The sequence below is a fragment of the Physella acuta genome, unplaced genomic scaffold, assembly GCF_028476545.2.
Source record: "Physella acuta isolate Inbredline_101_S28 unplaced genomic scaffold, ASM2847654v3 ptg001718l, whole genome shotgun sequence".
In the NCBI taxonomy this organism is placed as follows: Eukaryota; Metazoa; Mollusca; class Gastropoda; family Physidae; genus Physella; species Physella acuta.
In genome coordinates, this window is record NW_026733230.1 from 135,554 (window position 1) to 160,399 (window position 24,846).

General features: G+C 39.6%; 1 protein-coding gene across 1 annotated transcript; it reads right to left on the bottom strand.

Moving 5' to 3' along the window:
* Positions 1-2: 2 nt before the first annotated feature.
* Positions 3-24,846, bottom strand: LOC131930101 (aminomethyltransferase, mitochondrial). The gene is made up of 10 exons (XM_059286460.1): positions 24,788-24,846; positions 24,359-24,561; positions 17,725-17,852; positions 5,804-5,904; positions 3,875-4,023; positions 3,343-3,421; positions 2,437-2,582; positions 1,050-1,236; positions 765-881; positions 3-475 (listed from the first exon to the last, which is right to left on the bottom strand). Exons 2-10 carry the CDS (start codon positions 24,428-24,430, stop codon positions 252-254), a joined length of 1,203 nt encoding a protein of 400 aa, XP_059142443.1. The 5' UTR covers positions 24,431-24,561; positions 24,788-24,846; the 3' UTR covers positions 3-251.

Here is a 24,846-nt window from a genome sequence, read left to right on the forward strand (position 1 = left end):
GGGGGGGGGGGGAGAAGAGATATGAAGAGAAGAAAAGGGGCTAAATAATTTGTAATGGTAATTTTGCTATTGCACAGCAGTCTATTTTTGTCTAAGTAATATAAATTGGTTGCAAAAAAATTTCGGTTCAAGGTATACATTTGCTTATGAAAATATTTAATACTTATATTTATATTATAATAAATCAAGATTATTGAAAACTTGCATTATTTAATGTGTACATAGAATAAACTTGGAGACAGATGAATTAACTATGACTTAAGAATAAAGTAATTAGATGGGACAAATGGCATTTTAGTCACTTGAGCATCCAATTTTTTTTGCCGAACTTCAACCTTGACCTTTGTGCCATTTAAAGCAAATGAAGTGTTGACATAGCCCATGGCAATGTTGGCCTTGAGGGATGGGGATGGGCAGCCACTGGTCACTTCCCCTATTTGAAGGGATCCATCTTCAGAGTAGATCTTAGCATGGCCTGAAGCGAAGTTTAGAGTCAAGTCAGATGTCATTCAGTGTGTGGAGCTAATGACATTAGGTGGGTGGAGCTAATGACATTAGGTGGGGGGAGCTAATGACATTAGGTGGGGGGAGCTAATGACATTAGGTGGGGGGAGCTAAACTTCTAAAGAGTTGATGTGAAAAGTCTTTGCTTGCATAGGTTTGAAAAAAACAAACTAAGTCAATATTTAATGAGAAGATTTGAACATAAACTAACGCAAATATTGTGGCCAATGAAAAAGCTTTTAACAAGAGAAAGAACAAACCCCTGATAGGCACCCCTGACGAGATCAAGCCGACTCTTTTTTTTTCTGGTTTGGTTTTTATCTGTTCCAAAATTACTTTGGCACCTGGAAAATCTGCCTTTGATCTTCTGGCTTTACCTGCAACAATAACAAATTACATTTGACAGTCACCATGGCAACCATGTCTGGTGAAAACAAGCATAAGTTTAAATTTTGTGGTCACTGGTGATAAAGATATTAAATATCAGCGACTAGATGCAACACTTTCTTTAATGGGATGTTGACCCAATGGAAACTTGTACTCACTGATGAGCCAGGTCAAATTGGCCTCAACAGGTGTGGTGGTTTCATCAATGTCACTGCCATAAAGACAGAGTCCAGCTTCCAGTCTCAGACTGTCCCTGGCACCCAGCCCAATCAGCTTGACGCAGGCCTCTTTAGACGCCAGCAGTGAACTCAGGACAGCAGCAGCTTGACCAGTGGGGATGGAGATCTGTAGAACAAACACATATGGACAGTAGATCTGCAGAACAAACACATATGGACAGTGGGGATGGAGGTCTACAGAACAAACACATATGGCCAGTGGGGATGGAGATATACAGAAGAAACACATATGGACAGTGGGGATGGAGGTCTGCAGAACAAACACATATGGCCAGTGGGGATGGAGATATACAGAAGAAACACATATGGCCAGTGGGGATGGAGGTCTGCAGAAAAAACACATATGGCCAGTGGGGATGGAGGTCTGCAGAACAAACACATATGGCCAGTGGGGATGGAGGTCTGCAGAACAAACACATATGGCCAGTGGGGATGGAGATATACAGAAGAAACACATATGGCCAGTGGGGATGGAGGTCTGCAGAAAAAACACATATGGCCAGTGGGGATGGAGGTCTGCAGAACAAACACATATGGCCAGTGGGGATGGAGGTCTGCAGAACAAACACATATGGCCAGTGGGGATGGAGGTCTACAGAACAAACACATATGGCCAGTAGATCTGTAGAACAAACACATATGGCCAGTGGGGATGGAGGTCTGCAGAAAAAACACATATGGCCAGTGGGGATGGAGGTCTGCAGAACAAACACATATGGCCAGTGGGGATGGAGGTCTACAGAACAAACACATATGGCCAGTAGATCTGTAGAACAAACACATATGGCCAGTGGGGATGGAGATCTGCAGAACAAACACATATGGCCAGTAGATCTGTAGAACAAACACATATGGACAGTGGGGATGGAGGTCTACAGAACAAACACATATGGCCAGTGGGGATGGAGATCTGCAGAACAAACATATGGCCAGTGGGGATGGAGGTCTGCAGAACAAACATATGGCCAGTGGGAATGGAGGTCTGCAGAACAAACACATATGGCCAATGGGGATGGAGGTCTGCAGAACAAACACATATGGCCAGTGGGGATGGAGGTCTGCAGAACAAACATATGGCCAGTGGGGATGGAGGTCTGCAGAACAAACACATATGGCCAGTGGGGATGGAGGTCTGCAGAACAAACATATGGCCAGTGGGGATGGAGGTCTGCAGAACAAACACATCAGGTAGGCATTCACTACTCTAGCTCTGTAACAACTACATTAACCTACAGCACACAACTCCAACAGCTGACAGCTCAAACAGCTACACCATCAGACAGTTACAAACTACAGCATGACATACCTCTACACCATCTTCTCCAGTATAACCGCATCGAGTCACTCTACAGCCATCAGCACCAAAAACTCGCGACTGGATTGTCCTCATAAACGGAAGCTTTTTCAAGTCAAAGTCCAATCCAGGCTGAAGAGCTGTCACCATTTTAGGACCTTCAAATACACAACCATTACATTTAGGATTACATGTATTCAGGCATTCCCAAAGAAAGTTAAAACAAGTCATCCACCCCCTCCCCGTACACCTATTTGGATGGAACTTAAAAGACCAGTTCATACATATAATTTATGTTAATCAATTTTAGTTTATTTGGAAGGAAATGTTAAAACGTAGGTCTAAATTACACTTGCTAAAAAACACAGTAATAACAAGATTTTAAACACTTGCTAAAAAACACAGCAATAACAAGATTTTAAACACATTTATTGTAGGTAACAAAATATTTTTCCTCTAGCTCAAATAGTCAATCACAGATTGTGATCAAAGTTCCTTTAGCTAAAAACGTATGGTAGCCTACTGACCCTGTACAGACACATTGACCTTGTACAGACACATTGACCTTGTACAGACACATTGACCTTGTACAGACACATTGAACTTGTACGCACACACAGACTGTACAGACACACAACCATTGCACAGACACATTGACCTTGTACAGACACATTGACCTTGTACAGACACATTGACCTTGTACAGACACACTGACCTTGTACACACATTGACCTTGTACACACAATGACCTTGTACAGACACACTGACCTTGTACGGACACATTGACCTTGTACAGACACATTGACCTTGTACAGACACACTGGCCTTGTACAGACACATTGGCCTTGTACAGACACACTGACCTTGTACAGACACACTGACCTTGTACACACATTGACCTTGTACAGACACACTGACCTTGTACAGCAAGCAGAGCTGTGTCTATAGTACTCAAACTGACATCAGCGCCAGCTTGTTGAAATTCTGATTCTTTTTTCTGTAACAGTTAAATTAAACGTGATTAGGTTCATGTGCAGTGATATGTTGGGGAAGGATGTCATAAATTGTAGTGATGAATGTGACAGTGTAGTGATGAATGTGACAGTGTAGTGATGAATGTGACAGTGTAGTGATGAATGTGACAGTGTAGTGATGAATGTGACAGTGTAGTGATGAATGTGACAGTGTAGTGATGAATGTGACAGTGTAGTGATGAATGTGACAGTGTAGTGATGAATGTGAGTTTATAAAATATGTTGGGTGTATTTGGTTTACACACATAATAGATAAAAGAACTGACTGTCATGATAGATAAAAGAACTGACTGTCATGATAAATAAAAGAACTGACTGTCATGATAAATAAAAGAACTGACTGTCATGATAAATAAAAGAACTGACTGTCATGATAGATAAAAGAACTGACTGTCATGATAGATAAAAGAACTGACCTTCATATGTGCTAAGTCTTTCTCAGCGCAGCCAGCATTTGACACAACATACAAGTAACCTTGCTCTGTGTTTGTTACTATCAAGTCATCCAAGATTCCCCCATGCTCATTTGTAAATACAGTCAGTGTGCCTTGATTCTCTTGTAGGCCTGAAAGTAACCATGACAAGTTTTGCTCATACCATCCAAAGAGCCACCCCACCACTTCCTTTTAGAGCCATCCCACCACTTCCTTTTAGGGCCGCCCCACCAGTTCCCCATAGAGCCACCCCACCAGTTCCTTTTAGGGCCACCCCACCAGTTCCCCATAGAGCCACCCCACCATTTCCCCATAGAGCCACCCCACCAGTTCCCCATAGAGCCACCCCACCACTTCCTTTTAGGGCCGCCCCACCAGTTCCCCATAGAGCCACCCCACCACTTCCTTTTAGAGCCACCCCACCACTTCCTTTTAGGGCCACCCCACCAGTTCCTTTTAGAGCCACCCCACCAGTTCCTTTTAGAGCCACCCCACCATTTCCCCATAGAGCCACCCCACCATTTCCCCATAGAGCCACCCCACCAGTTCCCCATAGAGCCACCCCACCAGTTCCTTTTAGAGCCACCCCACCATTTCCCCATAGAGCCACCCCACCAGTTCCCCATAGAGCCACCCCACCACTTCCTTTTAGGGCCACCCCACCACTTCCTTTTAGGGCCGCCCCACCAGTTCCCCATAGAGCCACCCCACCAGTTCCTTTTAGGGCCACCCCACCAGTTCCCCATAGAGCCACCCCACCATTTCCCCATAGAGCCACCCCACCAGTTCCCCATAGAGCCACCCCACCACTTCCTTTTAGGGCCGCCCCACCAGTTCCCCATAGAGCCACCCCACCACTTCCTTTTAGGGCCACCCCACCAGTTCACCATAGAGCCACCCCACCACTTCCTTTTAGGGCCACCCCACCAGTTCCTTTTAGAGCCACCCCACCAGTTCCTTTTAGAGCCACCCCACCATTTCCCCATAGAGCCACCCCACCATTTCCCCATAGAGCCACCCCACCAGTTCCCCATAGAGCCACCCCACCAGTTCCTTTTAGAGCCACCCCACCATTTCCCCATAGAGCCACCCCACCAGTTCCCCATAGAGCCACCCCACCACTTCCTTTTAGGGCCACCCCACCAGTTCCCCATAGAGCCACCCCACCAGTTCCCCATAGAGCCACCCCACCAGTTCCCCATAGAGCCACCCCACCAGTTCCCCATAGAGCCACCCCACCAGTTCCCCATAGAGCCACCCCACCAGTTCCCCATAGAGCCACCCCACCAGTTCCCCATAGAGCCACCCCACCAGTTCCCCATAGAGCCACCCCACCAGTTCCCCATAGAGCCACCCCACCAGTTCCCCATAGAGCCACCCCACCAGTTCCCCATAGAGCCACCCCACCAGTTCCCCATAGAGCCACCCCACCAGTTCCCCATAGAGCCACCCCACCAGTTCCCCATAGAGCCTCCCCACCAGTTCCTTTTAGAGCCACCCCACCAGTTCCCATAGAGCCACCCCACCAGTTCCCCATAGAGCCACCCCACCAGTTCCCCATAGAGCCACCCCACCAGTTCCCCATAGAGCCACCCCACCAGTTCCCCATAGAGCCACCCCACCAGTTCCCCATAGAGCCACCCCACCAGTTCCCCAAAGAGCCACCCCACCAGTTCCCCATAGAGCCACCCCACCAGTTCCCCATAGAGCCACCCCACCAGTTCCCCATAGAGCCACCCCACCAGTTCCCCATAGAGCCACCCCACCAGTTCCCCATAGAGCCACCCCACCAGTTCCCCATAGAGCCTCCCCACCAGTTCCCCAAAGAGCCACCACACATATTCCACAAAGAGCCACCACTCCTATTCCCCAGAACCTTATACAAATTATAGACATAAAAAATGTCTTCACCTTCAATATCACCTACAACCATGCTCTCCATGAAATGTTTTCGATCCTTTCCTTCAACGCGAGTCTGCAGCATGTGTGAGACATCAAATACACCAACCTCCCTAGTACAAGACACAATAGTCAACTGTTATAACATCAAATACACCAACCTCCCTAGACACAATAGTCAACTGTTATAACATCAAATACACCAACCTTCTTAGTACAAGACACAATAGTCAACTGTTATAACATCAAATACACCCACCTTCTTAGTACAAGACACAATAGTCAACTGTTATAACATCAAATACACAATATGGACACCAGAATGATAAATATGATTGTATCTCCCAAGGCACATATGGGTGGATCTTGCAATTGATAGAGGGGATTTGCCTACACAGTAACACATACACATTTATAATTAGCCCCCAGCGCAAGACTTGGTACTGATATTAATAGAACATTAGAGAGTACTTACTTCCTCATATATAGAACATTAGAGAGTACTTACTTCCTCATATATAGAACATTAGAGAGTATTTACTTCCTCATATGTAGAACATTAGAGAGTACTTACTTCCTCACATGTAGAACATTAGAGAGTACTTACTTCCTCACATGTAGATAGAGAGTACTTACTTCCTCACATGTAGAACATTAGAGAGTACTTACTTCCTCACATGTAGATAGAGAGTACTTACTTCCTCACATGTAGAACATTAGAGAGTACTTACTTCCTCACATGTAGAACATTAGAGAGTACTTACTTCCTCACATGTAGAACATTAAAGAGTACTTACTTCCTCACATGTAGAACATTAAAGAGTACTTACTTCCTCACATGTAGAACATTAGAGAGTACTTACTTCCTCACATGTAGAACTTTAGAGAGTACTTACTTCCTCACATGTAGAACATTAGAGAGTACTTACTTCCTCACATGTAGAACTTTAGAGAGTACTTACTTCCTCACATGTAGAACTTTAGAGAGTACTTACTTCCTCACATGTAGAACTTTAGAGAGTACTTACTTCCTCACATGTAGAACATTAGAGAGTACTTACTTCCTCACATGTAGAACATTAGAGAGTACTTACTTCCTCACATGTAGAACATTAGAGAGTACTTACTTCCTCACTAGAACATTAGAGAGTACTTACTTCCTCACTAGAACATTAAAGAGTACTTACTTCCTCACATGTAGAACATTAGAGAGTACTTACTTCCTCACATGTAGAACTTTAGAGAGTACTTACTTCCTCACATGTAGAACTTTAGAGAGTACTTACTTCCTCACATGTAGAACATTAGAGAGTACTTACTTCCTCACATGTAGAACATTAGAGAGTACTTACTTCCTCACATGTAGAACATTAGAGAGTACTTACTTCCTCACTAGAACATTAGAGAGTACTTACTTCCTCACATGTAGAACATTAGAGAGTACTTACTTCCTCACATGTAGAACTTTAGAGAGTACTTACTTCCTCACATGTAGAACTTTAGAGAGTACTTACTTCCTCACATGTAGAACATTAGAGAGTACTTACTTCCTCACATGTAGAACATTAGAGAGTACTTACTTCCTCACATGTAGAACATTAGAGAGTACTTACTTCCTCACTAGAACATTAGAGAGTACTTACTTCCTCACATGTAGAACATTAGAGAGTACTTACTTCCTCACATGTAGAACATTAGAGAGTACTTACTTCCTCACATGTAGAACATTAGAGAGTACTTACTTCCTCACATGTAGAACATTAGAGAGTACTTACTTCCTCACATGTAGAACAGTAGAGAGTACTTACTTCCTCACTAGAACATTAGAGAGTACTTACTTCCTCACATGTAGAACATTAGAGAGTACTTACTTCCTCACTAGAACATTAGAGAGTACTTACTTCCTCACTAGAACATTAGAGAGTACTTACTTCCTCACTAGAACATTAGAGAGTACTTACTTCCTCACTAGAACATTAGAGAGTACTTACTTCCTCACATGTAGAACATTAGAGAGTACTTACTTCCTCACATGTAGAACTTTAGAGAGTACTTACTTCCTCACATGTAGAACATTAGAGAGTACTTACTTCCTCACATGTAGAACATTAGAGAGTACTTACTTCCTCACATGTAGAACATTAGAGAGTACTTACTTCCTCACTAGAACATTAGAGAGTACTTACTTCCTCACATGTAGAACATTAGAGAGTACTTACTTCCTCACTAGAACATTAGAGAGTACTTACTTCCTCACATGTAGAACATTAGAGAGTACTTACTTCCTCACTAGAACATTAAAGAGTACTTACTTCCTCACATGTAGAACATTAAAGAGTACTTACTTCCTCACATGTAGAACATTAGAGAGTACTTACTTCCTCACATGTAGAACTTTAGAGAGTACTTACTTCCTCACATGTAGAACATTAGAGAGTACTTACTTCCTCACATGTAGAACTTTAGAGAGTACTTACTTCCTCACATGTAGAACTTTAGAGAGTACTTACTTCCTCACATGTAGAACTTTAGAGAGTACTTACTTCCTCACATGTAGAACATTAGAGAGTACTTACTTCCTCACATGTAGAACATTAGAGAGTACTTACTTCCTCACATGTAGAACATTAGAGAGTACTTACTTCCTCACTAGAACATTAGAGAGTACTTACTTCCTCACTAGAACATTAGAGAGTACTTACTTCCTCACATGTAGAACATTAAAGAGTACTTACTTCCTCACATGTAGAACTTTAGAGAGTACTTACTTCCTCACATGTAGAACATTAGAGAGTACTTACTTCCTCACATGTAGAACATTAGAGAGTACTTACTTCCTCACATGTAGAACTTTAGAGAGTACTTACTTCCTCACATGTAGAACATTAGAGAGTACTTACTTCCTCACATGTAGAACATTAGAGAGTACTTACTTCCTCACATGTAGAACATTAGAGAGTACTTACTTCCTCACATGTAGAACATTAGAGAGTACTTACTTCCTCACATGTAGAACTTTAGAGAGTACTTACTTCCTCACATGTAGAACATTAGAGAGTACTTACTTCCTCACATGTAGAACATTAGAGAGTACTTACTTCCTCACATGTAGAACATTAGAGAGTACTTACTTCCTCACATGTAGAACATTAAAGAGTACTTACTTCCTCACATGTAGAACTTTAGAGAGTACTTACTTCCTCACATGTAGAACTTTAGAGAGTACTTACTTCCTCACATGTAGAACATTAGAGAGTACTTACTTCCTCACATGTAGAACATTAGAGAGTACTTACTTCCTCACATGTAGAACTTTAGAGAGTACTTACTTCCTCACATGTAGAACATTAGAGAGTACTTACTTCCTCACTAGAACATTAGAGAGTACTTACTTCCTCACATGTAGAACATTAGAGAGTACTTACTTCCTCACATGTAGAACATTAGAGAGTACTTACTTCCTCACATGTAGAACATTAGAGAGTACTTACTTCCTCACATGTAGAACTTTAGAGAGTACTTACTTCCTCACATGTAGAACATTAGAGAGTACTTACTTCCTCACATGTAGAACTTTAGAGAGTACTTACTTCCTCACATGTAGAACATTAGAGAGTACTTACTTCCTCACATGTAGAACATTAGAGAGTACTTACTTCCTCACATGTAGAACATTAGAGAGTACTTACTTCCTCACATGTAGAACATTAGAGAGTACTTACTTCCTCACATGTAGAACATTAGAGAGTACTTACTTCCTCACATGTAGATAAAGAGTACTTACTTCCTCACATGTAGAACATTAGAGAGTACTTACTTCCTCACATGTAGAACATTAGAGAGTACTTACTTCCTCACATGTAGAACATTAGAGAGTACTTACTTCCTCACATGTAGAACATTAGAGAGTACTTACTTCCTCACATGTAGAACATTAGAGAGTACTTACTTCCTCACATGTAGAACATTAGAGAGTACTTACTTCCTCACATGTAGAACTTTAGAGAGTACTTACTTCCTCACATGTAGAACATTAGAGAGTACTTACTTCCTCACATGTAGAACTTTAGAGAGTACTTACTTCCTCACATGTAGAACATTAGAGAGTACTTACTTCCTCACATGTAGAACATTAGAGAGTACTTACTTCCTCACATGTAGAACATTAGAGAGTACTTACTTCCTCACATGTAGAACATTAGAGAGTACTTACTTCCTCACATGTAGAACATTAGAGAGTACTTACTTCCTCACATGTAGAACATTAGAGAGTACTTACTTCCTCACTAGAACATTAGAGAGTACTTACTTCCTCACATGTAGAACATTAGAGAGTACTTACTTCCTCACTAGAACATTAGAGTACTTACTTCCTCACTAGAACATTAGAGAGTACTTACTTCCTCACTAGAACATTAGAGAGTACTTACTTCCTCACATGTAGAACTTTAGAGAGTACTTACTTCCTCACTAGAACATTAGAGAGTACTTACTTCCTCACATGTAGAACATTAGAGAGTACTTACTTCCTCATTAGAACATTAGAGAGTACTTACTTCCTCACATGTAGAACATTAGAGAGTACTTACTTCCTCACTAGAACATTAGAGAGTACTTACTTCCTCACATGTAGAACATTAGAGAGTACTTACTTCCTCACTAGAACATTAGAGAGTACTTACTTCCTCACATGTAGAACATTAGAGAGTACTTACTTCCTCACTAGAACATTAGAGAGTACTTACTTCCTCACTAGAACATTAGAGAGTACTTACTTCCTCACATGTAGAACTTTAGAGAGTACTTACTTCCTCACTAGAACATTAGAGAGTACTTACTTCCTCACTAGAACATTAGAGAGTACTTACTTCCTCACTAGAACATTAGAGAGTACTTACTTCCTCACATGTAGAACTTTAGAGAGTACTTACTTCCTCACTAGAACATTAGAGAGTACTTACTTCCTCACATGTAGAACATTAGAGAGTACTTACTTCCTCACATGTAGATAGAGAGTACCTACTTCCTCACATGTAGAACATTAGAGAGTACTTACTTCCTCACATGTAGAACATTAGAGAGTACTTACTTCCTCACATGTAGAACATTAGAGAGTACTTACTTCCTCACATGTAGAACATTAGAGAGTACTTACTTCCTCACATGTAGAACATTAGAGAGTACTTACTTCCTCACATGTAGAACATTAGAGAGTACTTACTTCCTCACATGTAGAACATTAGAGAGTACTTACTTCCTCACATGTAGAACATTAGAGAGTACTTACTTCCTCACATGTAGAACTTTAGAGAGTACTTACTTCCTCACATGTAGAACATTAGAGAGTACTTACTTCCTCACATGTAGAACATTAGAGAGTACTTACTTCCTCACATGTAGAACATTAAAGAGTACTTACTTCCTCACATGTAGAACATTAGAAAGTACTTACTTCCTCACATGTAGAACATTAGAGAGTACTTACTTCCTCACTAGAACATTAGAGAGTACTTACTTCCTCACTAGAACATTAGAGAGTACTTACTTCCTCAGATGTAGAACATTAGAGAGTACTTACTTCCTCACTAGAACATTAGAGAGTACTTACTTCCTCACTAGAACATTAAAGAGTACTTACTTCCTCACATGTAGAACATTAGAGAGTACTTACTTCTTCACTAGAACATTAGAGAGTACTAACTTCCTCACTAGAACATTAAAGAGTACTTACTTCCTCACATGTAGAACATTAGAGAGTACTTACTTCCTCACATGTAGAACTTTAGAGAGTACTTACTTCCTCACATGTAGAACTTTAGAGAGTACTTACTTCCTCACATGTAGAACATTAGAGAGTACTTACTTCCTCACATGTAGAACATTAGAGAGTACTTACTTCCTCACATGTAGAACATTAGAGAGTACTTACTTCCTCACTAGAACATTAGAGAGTACTTACTTCCTCACATGTAGAACATTAGAGAGTACTTACTTCCTCACATGTAGAACTTTAGAGAGTACTTACTTCCTCACATGTAGAACTTTAGAGAGTACTTACTTCCTCACATGTAGAACATTAGAGAGTACTTACTTCCTCACATGTAGAACATTAGAGAGTACTTACTTCCTCACATGTAGAACATTAGAGAGTACTTACTTCCTCACATGTAGAACATTAGAGAGTACTTACTTCCTCACATGTAGAACATTAGAGAGTACTTACTTCCTCACATGTAGAACATTAGAGAGTACTTACTTCCTCACATGTAGAACATTAGAGAGTACTTACTTCCTCACATGTAGAACATTAGAGAGTACTTACTTCCTCACATGTAGAACATTAGAGAGTACTTACTTCCTCACATGTAGAACATTAGAGAGTACTTACTTCCTCACATGTAGAACATTAGAGAGTACTTACTTCCTCACATGTAGAACATTAGAGAGTACTTACTTCCTCACATGTAGAACATTAGAGAGTACTTACTTCCTCACATGTAGAACATTAGAGAGTACTTACTTCCTCACATGTAGAACATTAGAGAGTACTTACTTCCTCACATGTAGAACTTTAGAGAGTACTTACTTCCTCACATGTAGAACATTAGAGAGTACTTACTTCCTCACATGTAGAACATTAGAGAGTACTTACTTCCTCACATGTAGAACATTAGAGAGTACTTACTTCCTCACATGTAGAACATTAGAAAGTACTTACTTCCTCACATGTAGAACATTAGAGAGTACTTACTTCCTCACTAGAACATTAGAGAGTACTTACTTCCTCACTAGAACATTAGAGAGTACTTACTTCCTCAGATGTAGAACATTAGAGAGTACTTACTTCCTCACTAGAACATTAGAGAGTACTTACTTCCTCACTAGAACATTAAAGAGTACTTACTTCCTCACATGTAGAACATTAGAGAGTACTTACTTCCTCACTAGAACATTAGAGAGTACTTACTTCTTCACTAGAACATTAAAGAGTACTTACTTCCTCACATGTAGAACATTAGAGAGTACTTACTTCCTCACATGTAGAACTTTAGAGAGTACTTACTTCCTCACATGTAGAACTTTAGAGAGTACTTACTTCCTCACATGTAGAACATTAGAGAGTACTTACTTCCTCACATGTAGAACATTAGAGAGTACTTACTTCCTCACTAGAACATTAGAGAGTACTTACTTCCTCACATGTAGAACATTAGAGAGTACTTACTTCCTCACATGTAGAACTTTAGAGAGTACTTACTTCCTCACATGTAGAACTTTAGAGAGTACTTACTTCCTCACATGTAGAACATTAGAGAGTACTTACTTCCTCACATGTAGAACATTAGAGAGTACTTACTTCCTCACATGTAGAACATTAGAGAGTACTTACTTCCTCACATGTAGAACATTAGAGAGTACTTACTTCCTCACATGTAGAACATTAGAGAGTACTTACTTCCTCACATGTAGAACATTAGAGAGTACTTACTTCCTCACATGTAGAACATTAGAGAGTACTTACTTCCTCACATGTAGAACATTAGAGAGTACTTACTTCCTCACATGTAGAACATTAGAGAGTACTTACTTCCTCACTAGAACATTAGAGAGTACTTACTTCCTCACATGTAGAACATTAGAGAGTACTTACTTCCTCACTAGAACATTAGAGAGTACTTACTTCCTCACTAGAACATTAGAGAGTACTTACTTCCTCACTAGAACATTAGAGAGTACTTACTTCCTCACTAGAACATTAGAGAGTACTTACTTCCTCACATGTAGAACATTAGAGAGTACTTACTTCCTCACATGTAGAACTTTAGAGAGTACTTACTTCCTCACATGTAGAACATTAGAGAGTACTTACTTCCTCACATGTAGAACATTAGAGAGTACTTACTTCCTCACATGTAGAACATTAGAGAGTACTTACTTTCTCACTAGAACATTAGAGAGTACTTACTTCCTCACATGTAGAACATTAGAGAGTACTTACTTCCTCACTAGAACATTAGAGAGTACTTACTTCCTCACATGTAGAACATTAGAGAGTACTTACTTCCTCACTAGAACATTAAAGAGTACTTACTTCCTCACATGTAGAACATTAAAGAGTACTTACTTCCTCACATGTAGAACATTAGAGAGTACTTACTTCCTCACATGTAGAACTTTAGAGAGTACTTACTTCCTCACATGTAGAACATTAGAGAGTACTTACTTCCTCACATGTAGAACTTTAGAGAGTACTTACTTCCTCACATGTAGAACTTTAGAGAGTACTTACTTCCTCACATGTAGAACTTTAGAGAGTACTTACTTCCTCACATGTAGAACATTAGAGAGTACTTACTTCCTCACATGTAGAACATTAGAGAGTACTTACTTCCTCACATGTAGAACATTAGAGAGTACTTACTTCCTCACTAGAACATTAGAGAGTACTTACTTCCTCACTAGAACATTAGAGAGTACTTACTTCCTCACATGTAGAACATTAAAGAGTACTTACTTCCTCACATGTAGAACTTTAGAGAGTACTTACTTCCTCACATGTAGAACATTAGAGAGTACTTACTTCCTCACATGTAGAACATTAGAGAGTACTTACTTCCTCACATGTAGAACTTTAGAGAGTACTTACTTCCTCACATGTAGAACATTAGAGAGTACTTACTTCCTCACATGTAGAACATTAGAGAGTACTTACTTCCTCACATGTAGAACATTAGAGAGTACTTACTTCCTCACATGTAGAACATTAAAGAGTACTTACTTCCTCACATGTAGAACTTTAGAGAGTACTCATTCCTCACATGTAGAACTTTAGAGAGTACTTACTTCCTCACATGTAGAACATTAGAGAGTACTTACTTCCTCACATGTAGAACATTAGAGAGTACTTACTTCCTCACATGTAGAACTTTAGAGAGTACTTACTTCCTCACATGTAGAACATTAGAGAGTACTTACTTCCTCACTAGAACATTAGAGAGTACTTACTTCCTCACATGTAGAACATTAGAGAGTACTTACTTCCTCACATGTAGAACATTAGAGAGTACTTACTTCCTCACATGTAGAACTTTAGAGAGTACTTACTTCCTCACATGTAGAACATTAAAGAGTACTTACTTCCTCACATGTAGAACTTTAGAGAGTACTTACTTCCTCACATGTAGAACTTTAGAGAGTACTTACTTCCTCACATGTAGAACATTAGAGAGTACTTACTTCCTCACTAGAACATTAGAGAGTACTTACTTCCTCACATGTAGAACTTTAGAGAGTACTTACTTCCTCACATGTAGAACATTAGAGAGTACTTACTTCCTCACATGTAGAACTTTAGAGAGTACTTACTTCCTCACATGTAGAACATTAGAGAGTACTTACTTCCTCACATGTAGAACATTAGAGAGTACTTACTTCCTCACATGTAGAACATTAGAGAGTACTTACTTCCTCACATGTAGATAAAGAGTACTTACTTCCTCACATGTAGAACATTAGAGAGTACTTACTTCCTCACATGTAGATAGAGAGTACTTACTTCCTCACATGTAGAACATTAGAGAGTACTTACTTCCTCACATGTAGAACATTAGAGAGTACTTACTTCCTCACATGTAGATAGTGAGTACTTACTTCCTCACATGTAGAACATTAGAGAGTACTTACTTCCTCACATGTAGATAGAGAGTACTTACTTCCTCACATGTAGAACATTAGAGAGTACTTACTTCCTCACATGTAGAACATTAGAGAGTACTTACTTCCTCACATGTAGAACATTAGAGAGTACTTACTTCCTCACATGTAGAACATTAGAGAGTACTTACTTCCTCACATGTAGAACATTAGAGAGTACTTACTTCCTCACATGTAGAACATTAGAGAGTACTTACTTCCTCACATGTAGAACATTAGAGAGTACTTACTTCCTCACATGTAGATAGAGAGTACTTACTTCCTCACATGTAGAACATTAGAGAGTACTTACTTCCTCACATGTAGAACATTAGAGAGTACTTACTTCCTCACATGTAGAACTTTAGAGAGTACTTACTTCCTCACATGTAGAACATTAGAGAGTACTTACTTCCTCACATGTAGAACATTAGAGAGTACTTACTTCCTCACATGTAGATAGAGAGTACTTACTTCCTCACATGTAGAACATTAGAGAGTACTTACTTCCTCACATGTAGAACTTTAGAGAGCACTTACTTCCTCACATGTAGAACTTTAGAGAGTACTTACTTCCTCACGTGTAGAACTTTAGAGAGTACTTACTTCCTCACATGTAGAACATTAGAGAGTACTTACTTCCTCACATGTAGAACATTAGAGAGTACTTACTTCCTCACATGTAGAACATTAGAGAGTACTTACTTCCTCACATGTAGAACATTAGAGAGTACTTACTTCCTCACTAGAACATTAGAGAGTACTTACTTCCTCACATGTAGAACATTAGAGAGTACTTACTTCCTCACATGTAGATAGAGAGTACTTACTTCCTCACATGTAGAACATTAGAGAGTACTTACTTCCTCACATGTAGAACATTAGAGAGTACTTACTTCCTCACATGTAGAACATTAGAGAGTACTTACTTCCTCACATGTAGAACATTAGAGAGTACTTACTTCCTCACATGTAGAACATTAGAGAGTACTTACTTCCTCACATGTAGAACATTAGAGAGTACTTACTTCCTCACATGTAGAACATTAGAGAGTACTTACTTCCTCACATGTAGAACATTAGAGAGTACTTACTTCCTCACATGTAGAACTTTAGAGAGTACTTACTTCCTCACATGTAGAACATTAGAGAGTACTTACTTCCTCACATGTAGAACATTAGAGAGTACTTACTTCCTCACATGTAGAACATTAGAGAGTACTTACTTCCTCACATGTAGAACATTAGAGAGTACTTACTTCCTCACATGTAGAACTTTAGAGAGTACTTACTTCCTCACATGTAGAACATTAGAGAGTACTTACTTCCTCACATGTAGAACATTAGAGAGTACTTACTTCCTCACATGTAGAACATTAGAGAGTACTTACTTCCTCACTAGAACTTTAGAGAGTACTTACTTCCTCACATGTAGAACATTAGAGAGTACTTACTTCCTCACATGTAGAACATTAGAGAGTACTTACTTCCTCACATGTAGAACATTAGAGAGTACTTACTTCCTCACATGTAGAACTTTAGAGAGTACTTACTTCCTCACATGTAGAACATTAGAGAGTACTTACTTCCTCACATGTAGAACATTAGAGAGTACTTACTTCCTCACATGTAGAACATTAGAGAGTACTTACTTCCTCACTAGAACTTTAGAGAGTACTTACTTCCTCACATGTAGAACATTAGAGAGTACTTACTTCCTCACATGTAGAACATTAGAGAGTACTTACTTCCTCACATGTAGAACATTAGAGAGTACTTACTTCCTCACATGTAGAACTTTAGAGAGTACTTACTTCCTCACATGTAGAACATTAGAGAGTACTTACTTCCTCACATGTAGAACATTAGAGAGTACTTACTTCCTCACATGTAGAACATTAGAGAGTACTTACTTCCTCACTAGAACTTTAGAGAGTACTTACTTCCTCACATGTAGAACATTAGAGAGTACTTACTTCCTCACATGTAGAACATTAGAGAGTACTTACTTCCTCACATGTAGAACATTAGAGAGTACTTACTTCCTCACATGTAGAACATTAGAGAGTACTTACTTCCTCACATGTAGAACATTAGAGAGTACTTACTTCCTCACATGTAGAACATTAGAGAGTACTTACTTCCTCACATGTAGAACATTAGAGAGTACTTACTTCCTCACATGTAGAACATTAGAGAGTACTTACTTCCTCACATGTAGAACATTAGAGAGTACTTACTTCCTCACATGGAGATGCTCCTCAATGATGCCAGACCTGTACTGAACTGGCATCTCCCAGCCAGCAAAAGGTACCATTTTCGCCCCCTCAGAAAGGTGATAATCATACAGGCAAGTCTTTTTATTATTCTGAAACAGAAAGATTTAATTTTAAAAAAGTAAGTGCGCAGGCTGATTAATTATTTGAGCAAATAGTTTTTAAAGACAGAGCTAGCAAAGATTGGGTGTTTAAATGGTGGTATAAATGGAAATATACTTGGTCAGAGGTCAGCAATATTTAGAGACGGAAGAGAAAAAAGTTACAATTTACAAAATTACCCAGTTTTTAAAGAGCCCCTATCATTAATTTTTAAAATGTTTTATTTTAAAGGATTAGGTAAATAAATAAATAAATGTGATTTTTTAATTTGAAATAAATAGCGTTAAATAAGAACTAATATTGATTCATATTTTAACACTCACTCAATGGGGATGCTTTTTACCCACTGAGGTGTTGTGTTTAAAAGGGCTGACCCTGAGATATAGCACACAATGGAACTACTGTCAACTACTGGCTTTATTGACATTAATATGTTTCGCACAAAAAGTGTTTTAGCTAGCTCTGCTATGATTAAGTTAGTCATCAGAAAAATGTAACTATAGGACAATCCCAATCCACTTTAGAAGCCAATAACTATTTTTTTTCTTTCTTTACGGACACCACTGGCTCAGGAGGTGTCTCCCATAGCCAAGCAGCCCTCAGCTCAGACTGACTTAGATATAGGTTTGATTACTGGGTGGGTGGCTTCTGTCCTTCCAATCTCACAGTGCTTATCTTCCACCCCACCTACAGTCAAGTAGCCTACCTGGGCCTGTTATCTTCCACCCCACCTACAGTCAAGTAGCCTACCTGGGCCTGTTATCTTCCACCCCACCCACAGTAGCCTACCTGGGCCTGTTATCTTCCACCCCACCCACAGTCAAGTAGCCTACCTGGGCCTGTTATCTTCCACCCCACCTACAGTCAAGTAGCCTACCTGGGCCTGTTATCTTCCACCCCACCCACAGTCAAGTAGCCTACCTGGGCCTGTTATCTTCCACCCCACCCAAAGTCAAGTAGCCTACCTGGGCCTGTTATCTTCCACCCCACCTACAGTCAAGTAGCCTACCTGGGCCTGTTATCTTCCACCCCACCCACAGTCAAGTAGCCTACCTGGGCCTGTTATCTTCCACCCCACCCACAGTCAAGTAGCCTACCTGGGCCTGTTATCTTCCACCCCACCCAAAGTCAAGTAGCCTACCTGGGCCTGTTATCTTCCACCCCACCCACAGTCAAGTAGCCTACCTGGGCCTGTTATCTTCCACCCCACCTACAGTCAAGTAGCCTACCTGGGCCTGTTATCTTCCACCCCACCTACAGTCAAGTAGCCTACCTGGGCCTGTTATCTTCCACCCCACCCACAGTCAAGTAGCCTACCTGGGCCTGTTATCTTCCACCCCACCCAAAGTCAAGTAGCCTACCTGGGCCTGTTATCTTCCACCCCACCCAAAGTCAAGTAGCCTACCTGGGCCTGTTATCTTCCACCCCACCTACAGTCAAGTAGCCTACCTGGGCCTGTTATCTTCCACCCCACCCACAGTCAAGTAGCCTACCTGGGCCTGTTATCTTCCACCCCACCCAAAGTCAAGTAGCCTACCTGGGCCTGTTATCTTCCACCCCACCCAAAGTCAAGTAGCCTACCTGGGCCTGTTATCTTCCACCCCACCCACAGTCAAGTAGCCTACCTGGGCCTGTTATCTTCCACCCCACCCAAAGTCAAGTAGCCTACCTGGGCCTGTTATCTTCCACCCCACCCACAGTCAAGTAGCCTACCTGGGCCTGTTATCTTCCACCTCACCCACAGTCAAGTAGCCTACCTGGGCCTGTTATCTTCCACCCCACCCACAGTCAAGTAGCCTACCTGGGCCTGATGCTGCTGTCAGCTGTCCATTTACTTTTTACCTCACCTATTCTCACTGTTCTCTGATGAGTGTTTTAATCCTGTTTAAAGCTGTTTTTCTTTACAGTATAATATTTGTATGAGTTTTGAGAATGAAATAATATAATTATTGATATATGTGCATGGAACTAGAGAGCCGCACCTTGACATCAAAAGAGTTGCATGCAGCTCGCGAGCCGCAGGTAGCCGACCCCTGTACTTGGTGGTATTAATGGGAATATAATAATAGGTATCTAACAAGAATTGAGGGTATACATTTTAACAGACAGATGACAAGCTTTTCAATGTTTAATGTCTGTTTCAACATGTTAACATTGTATCAGAACAAAAAGTTGACTTAAAGTGTTATGTTTCAGCACATATTGTTTAATAAAAGTGTTATGTTTTCAGAACAAATTGTTATTTATAATTAGCATGCCCCTCCCCCAGTGTTGGCCCAGGGCTAGAAGAAAGTCTGAAAGAATATTTTAAGAGGGCTTCATCAGTGCGTCACTAATCCTATATTCTTAGGTGCATGACCATGTTTTTTTAAAACTGAGTTATTTAAATGTAAACAATGCCTGCGCTACATTTCTTGAATCATATTTGTTGGGGCAGGGGTTTACCTACACTACTGCCCAGCACGCCCCAGGGCGTGGTGTAGGAAAGCCTTGAGTGTACGTTAATCACTCTCAGTAACAGTGAGTTCGAACACACTTCGGCCACCGCCCAGGTGTCAGGGATGTAGCAGGGTGCTCTCTGGAGCTCCCTGTTACACTGCCGCAAGTGCTCTGCGTACAGCCCCCCCCCCTTGCTGGTTTAATCAACCAATATCGTGTGCCAGTGTGTCACTATTAAAGGTTGCTTTTTAAAACTAACGTAGGTGCCATAATGCTCACAGGATAGCCCAGGACGCCAAATTGCGCCTGATCCGATTTAATAAACGCCTATAACTCTACATTTTATCCATAGTATATTGCACTCTTTAAAACCAAAGTTGGCGTCATAGTGCTCACAGGTGAGTCCAGGGCACAAAATCGCCCCCTGCGACAGAGGACAAGTCTAGTTTGGTGTAGTCAACGATTATTGTTGCCCATCCTGTCTATAGCGTATATATTTTTTTAAAAATGAATGTAGGCACCATAATGCTCACAGGGGCGCCCAGGGTGCTTCGGGTCACACAATCGACTGGGCGCCAGCTGCACCTACTGCAGTTTTACCGCTTAACATAGTAGTACCCCTTTCCTGTTATGCAGGACGCCCTATTAACGGATACCAATTGCTACAATAGCCACTCTAGAATTCTGGGCACCAAACCGTGTATTGACAAAAATTGCACCCTCCCAGGCGCCACCCATAAGAAATTTTTTTTTCCTTAGAAATCTTCTTTGAAGTATTCTCATCATTATTCCTTATGTTTCACAGGTCATTTAAGAACCAGATATATATGTCAGTCACAGGTTATTGGACTTCACAGTGTTTAATTTAACACCCATGTAACTTCTAAACTAAACTGCTAATATATCTATTCAACATGCAAATTGTATCAAAACTGTATTCTGGTTATGACTTTAAAAAAAAAACAATTTTAAAAATTATTGAATGAAATTTTTATAGGGAGTGGAACTTTTTAACTTCACTAAATGTTTGACTGGGTTAATTTTAATATAACAATGAGTGGAACTTTTAAGCTTCACTGGATGTTGACTGGTCTCTGGTGATGACTGGTAGTGGCAAACTATAATCATCAAGCACTGAGATACAGGGTTCATGCTCCAAAACTAAAAATAAATTCCATGAGTTTTCCAAGAGAGTTTTAAATAAATTCCAGGACATTATAAAAATTTAAGAAATCTGTATTGTATGGCCACATTTACATTAAGTTGATTAAGTGCAGACGCCCAAGTTTATCTATTCTTTTTTCTGCAATTAAAGCAGTCTTATGCTATTATTGTACCAACTCATAGTTTAATATAGCTAATATCTTAAATAAAAGAAGTTTCTGTTATTCTAATAATAACAATGAAAGCCCTTTCTAATTACAATTTAAGGTTTCCCTTATACACAGTTTTTTAAATACATTTTACAATACAACAAAAAAAGTGAAATTTTTAGTTGCCCAGTTTGTTATCAATTTAATGATGTCTTGGATTCTTAAAGATGGACAAGCTATTCATTAACATTAAGCCTGAAAGTATTCGTTCATGTGATGGAAAATGTTACAGACCCAATAAGCTTTTGTTTTAGTTCCAGTGACCTTCTTAGAATTACTGTTTAAAATGTTTACCACGAGAAAAATGGCGGAGTTTTCACGTTATAAAAACAAACAATAAGTGGCAGGGCTATATATGCCAGAAAAGCAATTTAACCCTTTGAGCCCGCGCCTCCCTGACCTAATTTCTCCCATTTCCTGAGCTCCCAGGGCCAAACCAATTTTCACTTATCTGCTTCTAACTTTGCCTATAACTTTGAACCGTTTGAGATAATCAAGCCACTTTTGGTATCCAGACTCTGGATCAAACAACAATGCAGCAAGATTCTGAAATTCTTTTTTTTTTTTACAAAGTTTGAACAGAACAATGTATATAAAACGAACACATAATTATTGTTTTGATAGAACATAGAAGAAACCAATTTACATTTAGTAATTGTTTTGTTATTATTGACACCTGGCCATACTAGTTCATCGCCAGAAGTCCACTTTTGTGTGATAACTTTCAAAACAGTTATCACTGCCGGACCCGATGCAAAGAAAAACTTCGCATGTTTTGCACCAGTAAACATTTTTTTTTCGTTTCCGCAAGTCTTTGTCCTTGACACCACGTGCATCAGAACGTACTTGAACAGTTTCATTGTCACTGTCAATTTCAATGTCACTGTGTTCAGTCTCAAATTCAACGTCACTATCATCACAATATAGACCAGGATTATTATCTTCTTCATCAGAATCAATAAGTAGTTGTATTGCCTTAGATGCAGTCATTCTACTTCTTTTGTTGATATTTCGGTCTTTTGCTTCATCTTTTGCACCAACTTTATGTGATGAAGTCGACGGCTGTGGCTCAGCTTTTCGTTTCGGCGGCATTGCTACGAAATGTAAACACTTTCACTTTCACTTTTTCCTAAAAATCAATTTTTAAAATCATAATCCCGCACTCAAAAGACACATGCACAGTTTTAGTCAGTCTTCCGCTAATTATATTTAATTAGACGGTATACCGGCCGCAAGGAATATGACGCTAGATCATCGGGCCGGAAAACCGGCTTTTCGGACATATATGCCTAATGTTGAAGCCGGTTTACCGGCCTAGCGGGCTCAAAGGGTTAACATTTGGTTTGGAGAATGTAGGCTAAATTTAAAAGTTGGTTTAATTAAAATTGGTTAATAGAACTTAAAAAATATCAACGATGTAGGTACAAAAATGATTGTGTAAGTAAAGCATGTAAAAAGAAATCAAATATTGTTGGCACTTTTTTTATAAGACTGGCTCTCATATCACAACCAATTTATTTTTATTCTTTAAAAACCACGTGACCCCAGAGTTTCTTCCAGGCATCTCTTCGAAGAAAGTCTACCGCCCCCCGAATGAAATGGAATTTATATATAGAAAATATATACTTTTAACAGAGTCCGTCCCCCCAAATTTCAAATGCCCCCCCCCCCCCCCCCGGAGAAAAATGTCTGGAAGAAGCACTGCGTGACCCCTATTTGGTTGATCATTAGAGAGGAACTCTGGGACATAGCCAATTAAAAAGTCGAACCGATTCGTAGTTTGCCGTGGCTTCAGACGTAAGTTGTGTTGTCATGGAGAGGTGTGTCGTGTCATGGCAGTGAGTGACAATAAATATTAAATTAAGTAATTTAGTTTAAAACTAACTAAAAACTTCAAAATTACTGCCTAATGGATGAAAAATGGATGTCTATTATTCAGTGGTCATGTTTAAATTGAAAATTGAGTAAATTGTAGATTTTGTGAGAAAATGTAGAAATAGGCCTATCTTATAATCTATCTATTTTTGGTAATCTATTGTTTTGGGTACATAAAATCGCCCGCGGCTTCTAATGTACGAAAAAGTTACCTCATTGTCAAGGCTTTAATAGAAGTATATTGTGATATATTTGTGTCAAATATTGTAGATAAATGAATAATAAACCTAAATCAATGGTTAAATATATCAATATGGGTCAGAAATTAACTTTAGACAGCAATATTTGCGAGTAAGATTTGCTATATAAACAGCAGCCATTTGTAATATAAAATGGGCTCCCCCTGAATCTCGCGCTATAAGTTTAGAAAAAAAAACTTAGACAAGATGGCTGCTATAGTCTATAGTCCATGAGCATGGTTGCGTCTGTTGGAGACATTTGCTAGTCTTCATTTATTACTGAAAAGTTTTAATTCAATCGTTTAAAAACAGGTGCATAAAATTTTTTTAAATGAAACAAGGAAACATTTTTGTATTTTTCTAAATATAAATCCTCCTCAAATAATTATTGAAATTTAAGGAGTCACCTGTTTTTCACATTATTAGTCGCGGGCGATTTTACGTACCCAAAACATAGAATACCCTATTTTTAAATTAGAAAAGGCGCTAGCCTTTTAAATTTTAAAATCAGTTTAAAAAAATTTCAATATAAAATATATAAATAAATAGCACATAACTAGATCTACCTACCTGAGGATGAGACTGAGACGAAAGGCGTCGAATTACAGAAATTAGCAACATTTTTTGTTTATGGCGCAACATTTTGAAGTAACAGTAAGACTAAGTACTGTAAGTAGATCTAATGTTAATGGCAAATGAAGAGGAGTGCGTTCGTCTCGTAAAAACAGCTGAGATGTGTTGTGTTGGACAGGCCTTGACTTTTGACCCTCGCTCTTTGGAAATAAAGAACAATAAATCACGTTTTAAGAAGGCTTGTTAAATTGTTTACTAAAATATTCCGGGAACGGACAGATGGGTCATAGCCAAGCTACTAATAAATAAAGCTATCGATGACCAATCATTATTTAAAATTTAAAAAAAAGCGTTTATAATTATCAACTCATCAAGCTTCTATATTAGATCTATATGCACCAAAATATAAGAGGAAAATAAACTGACTTTCGTTAGGGCTAATTATAATATACTAGCCGGCCAGGCCATGCACTGGCCTCTATGAA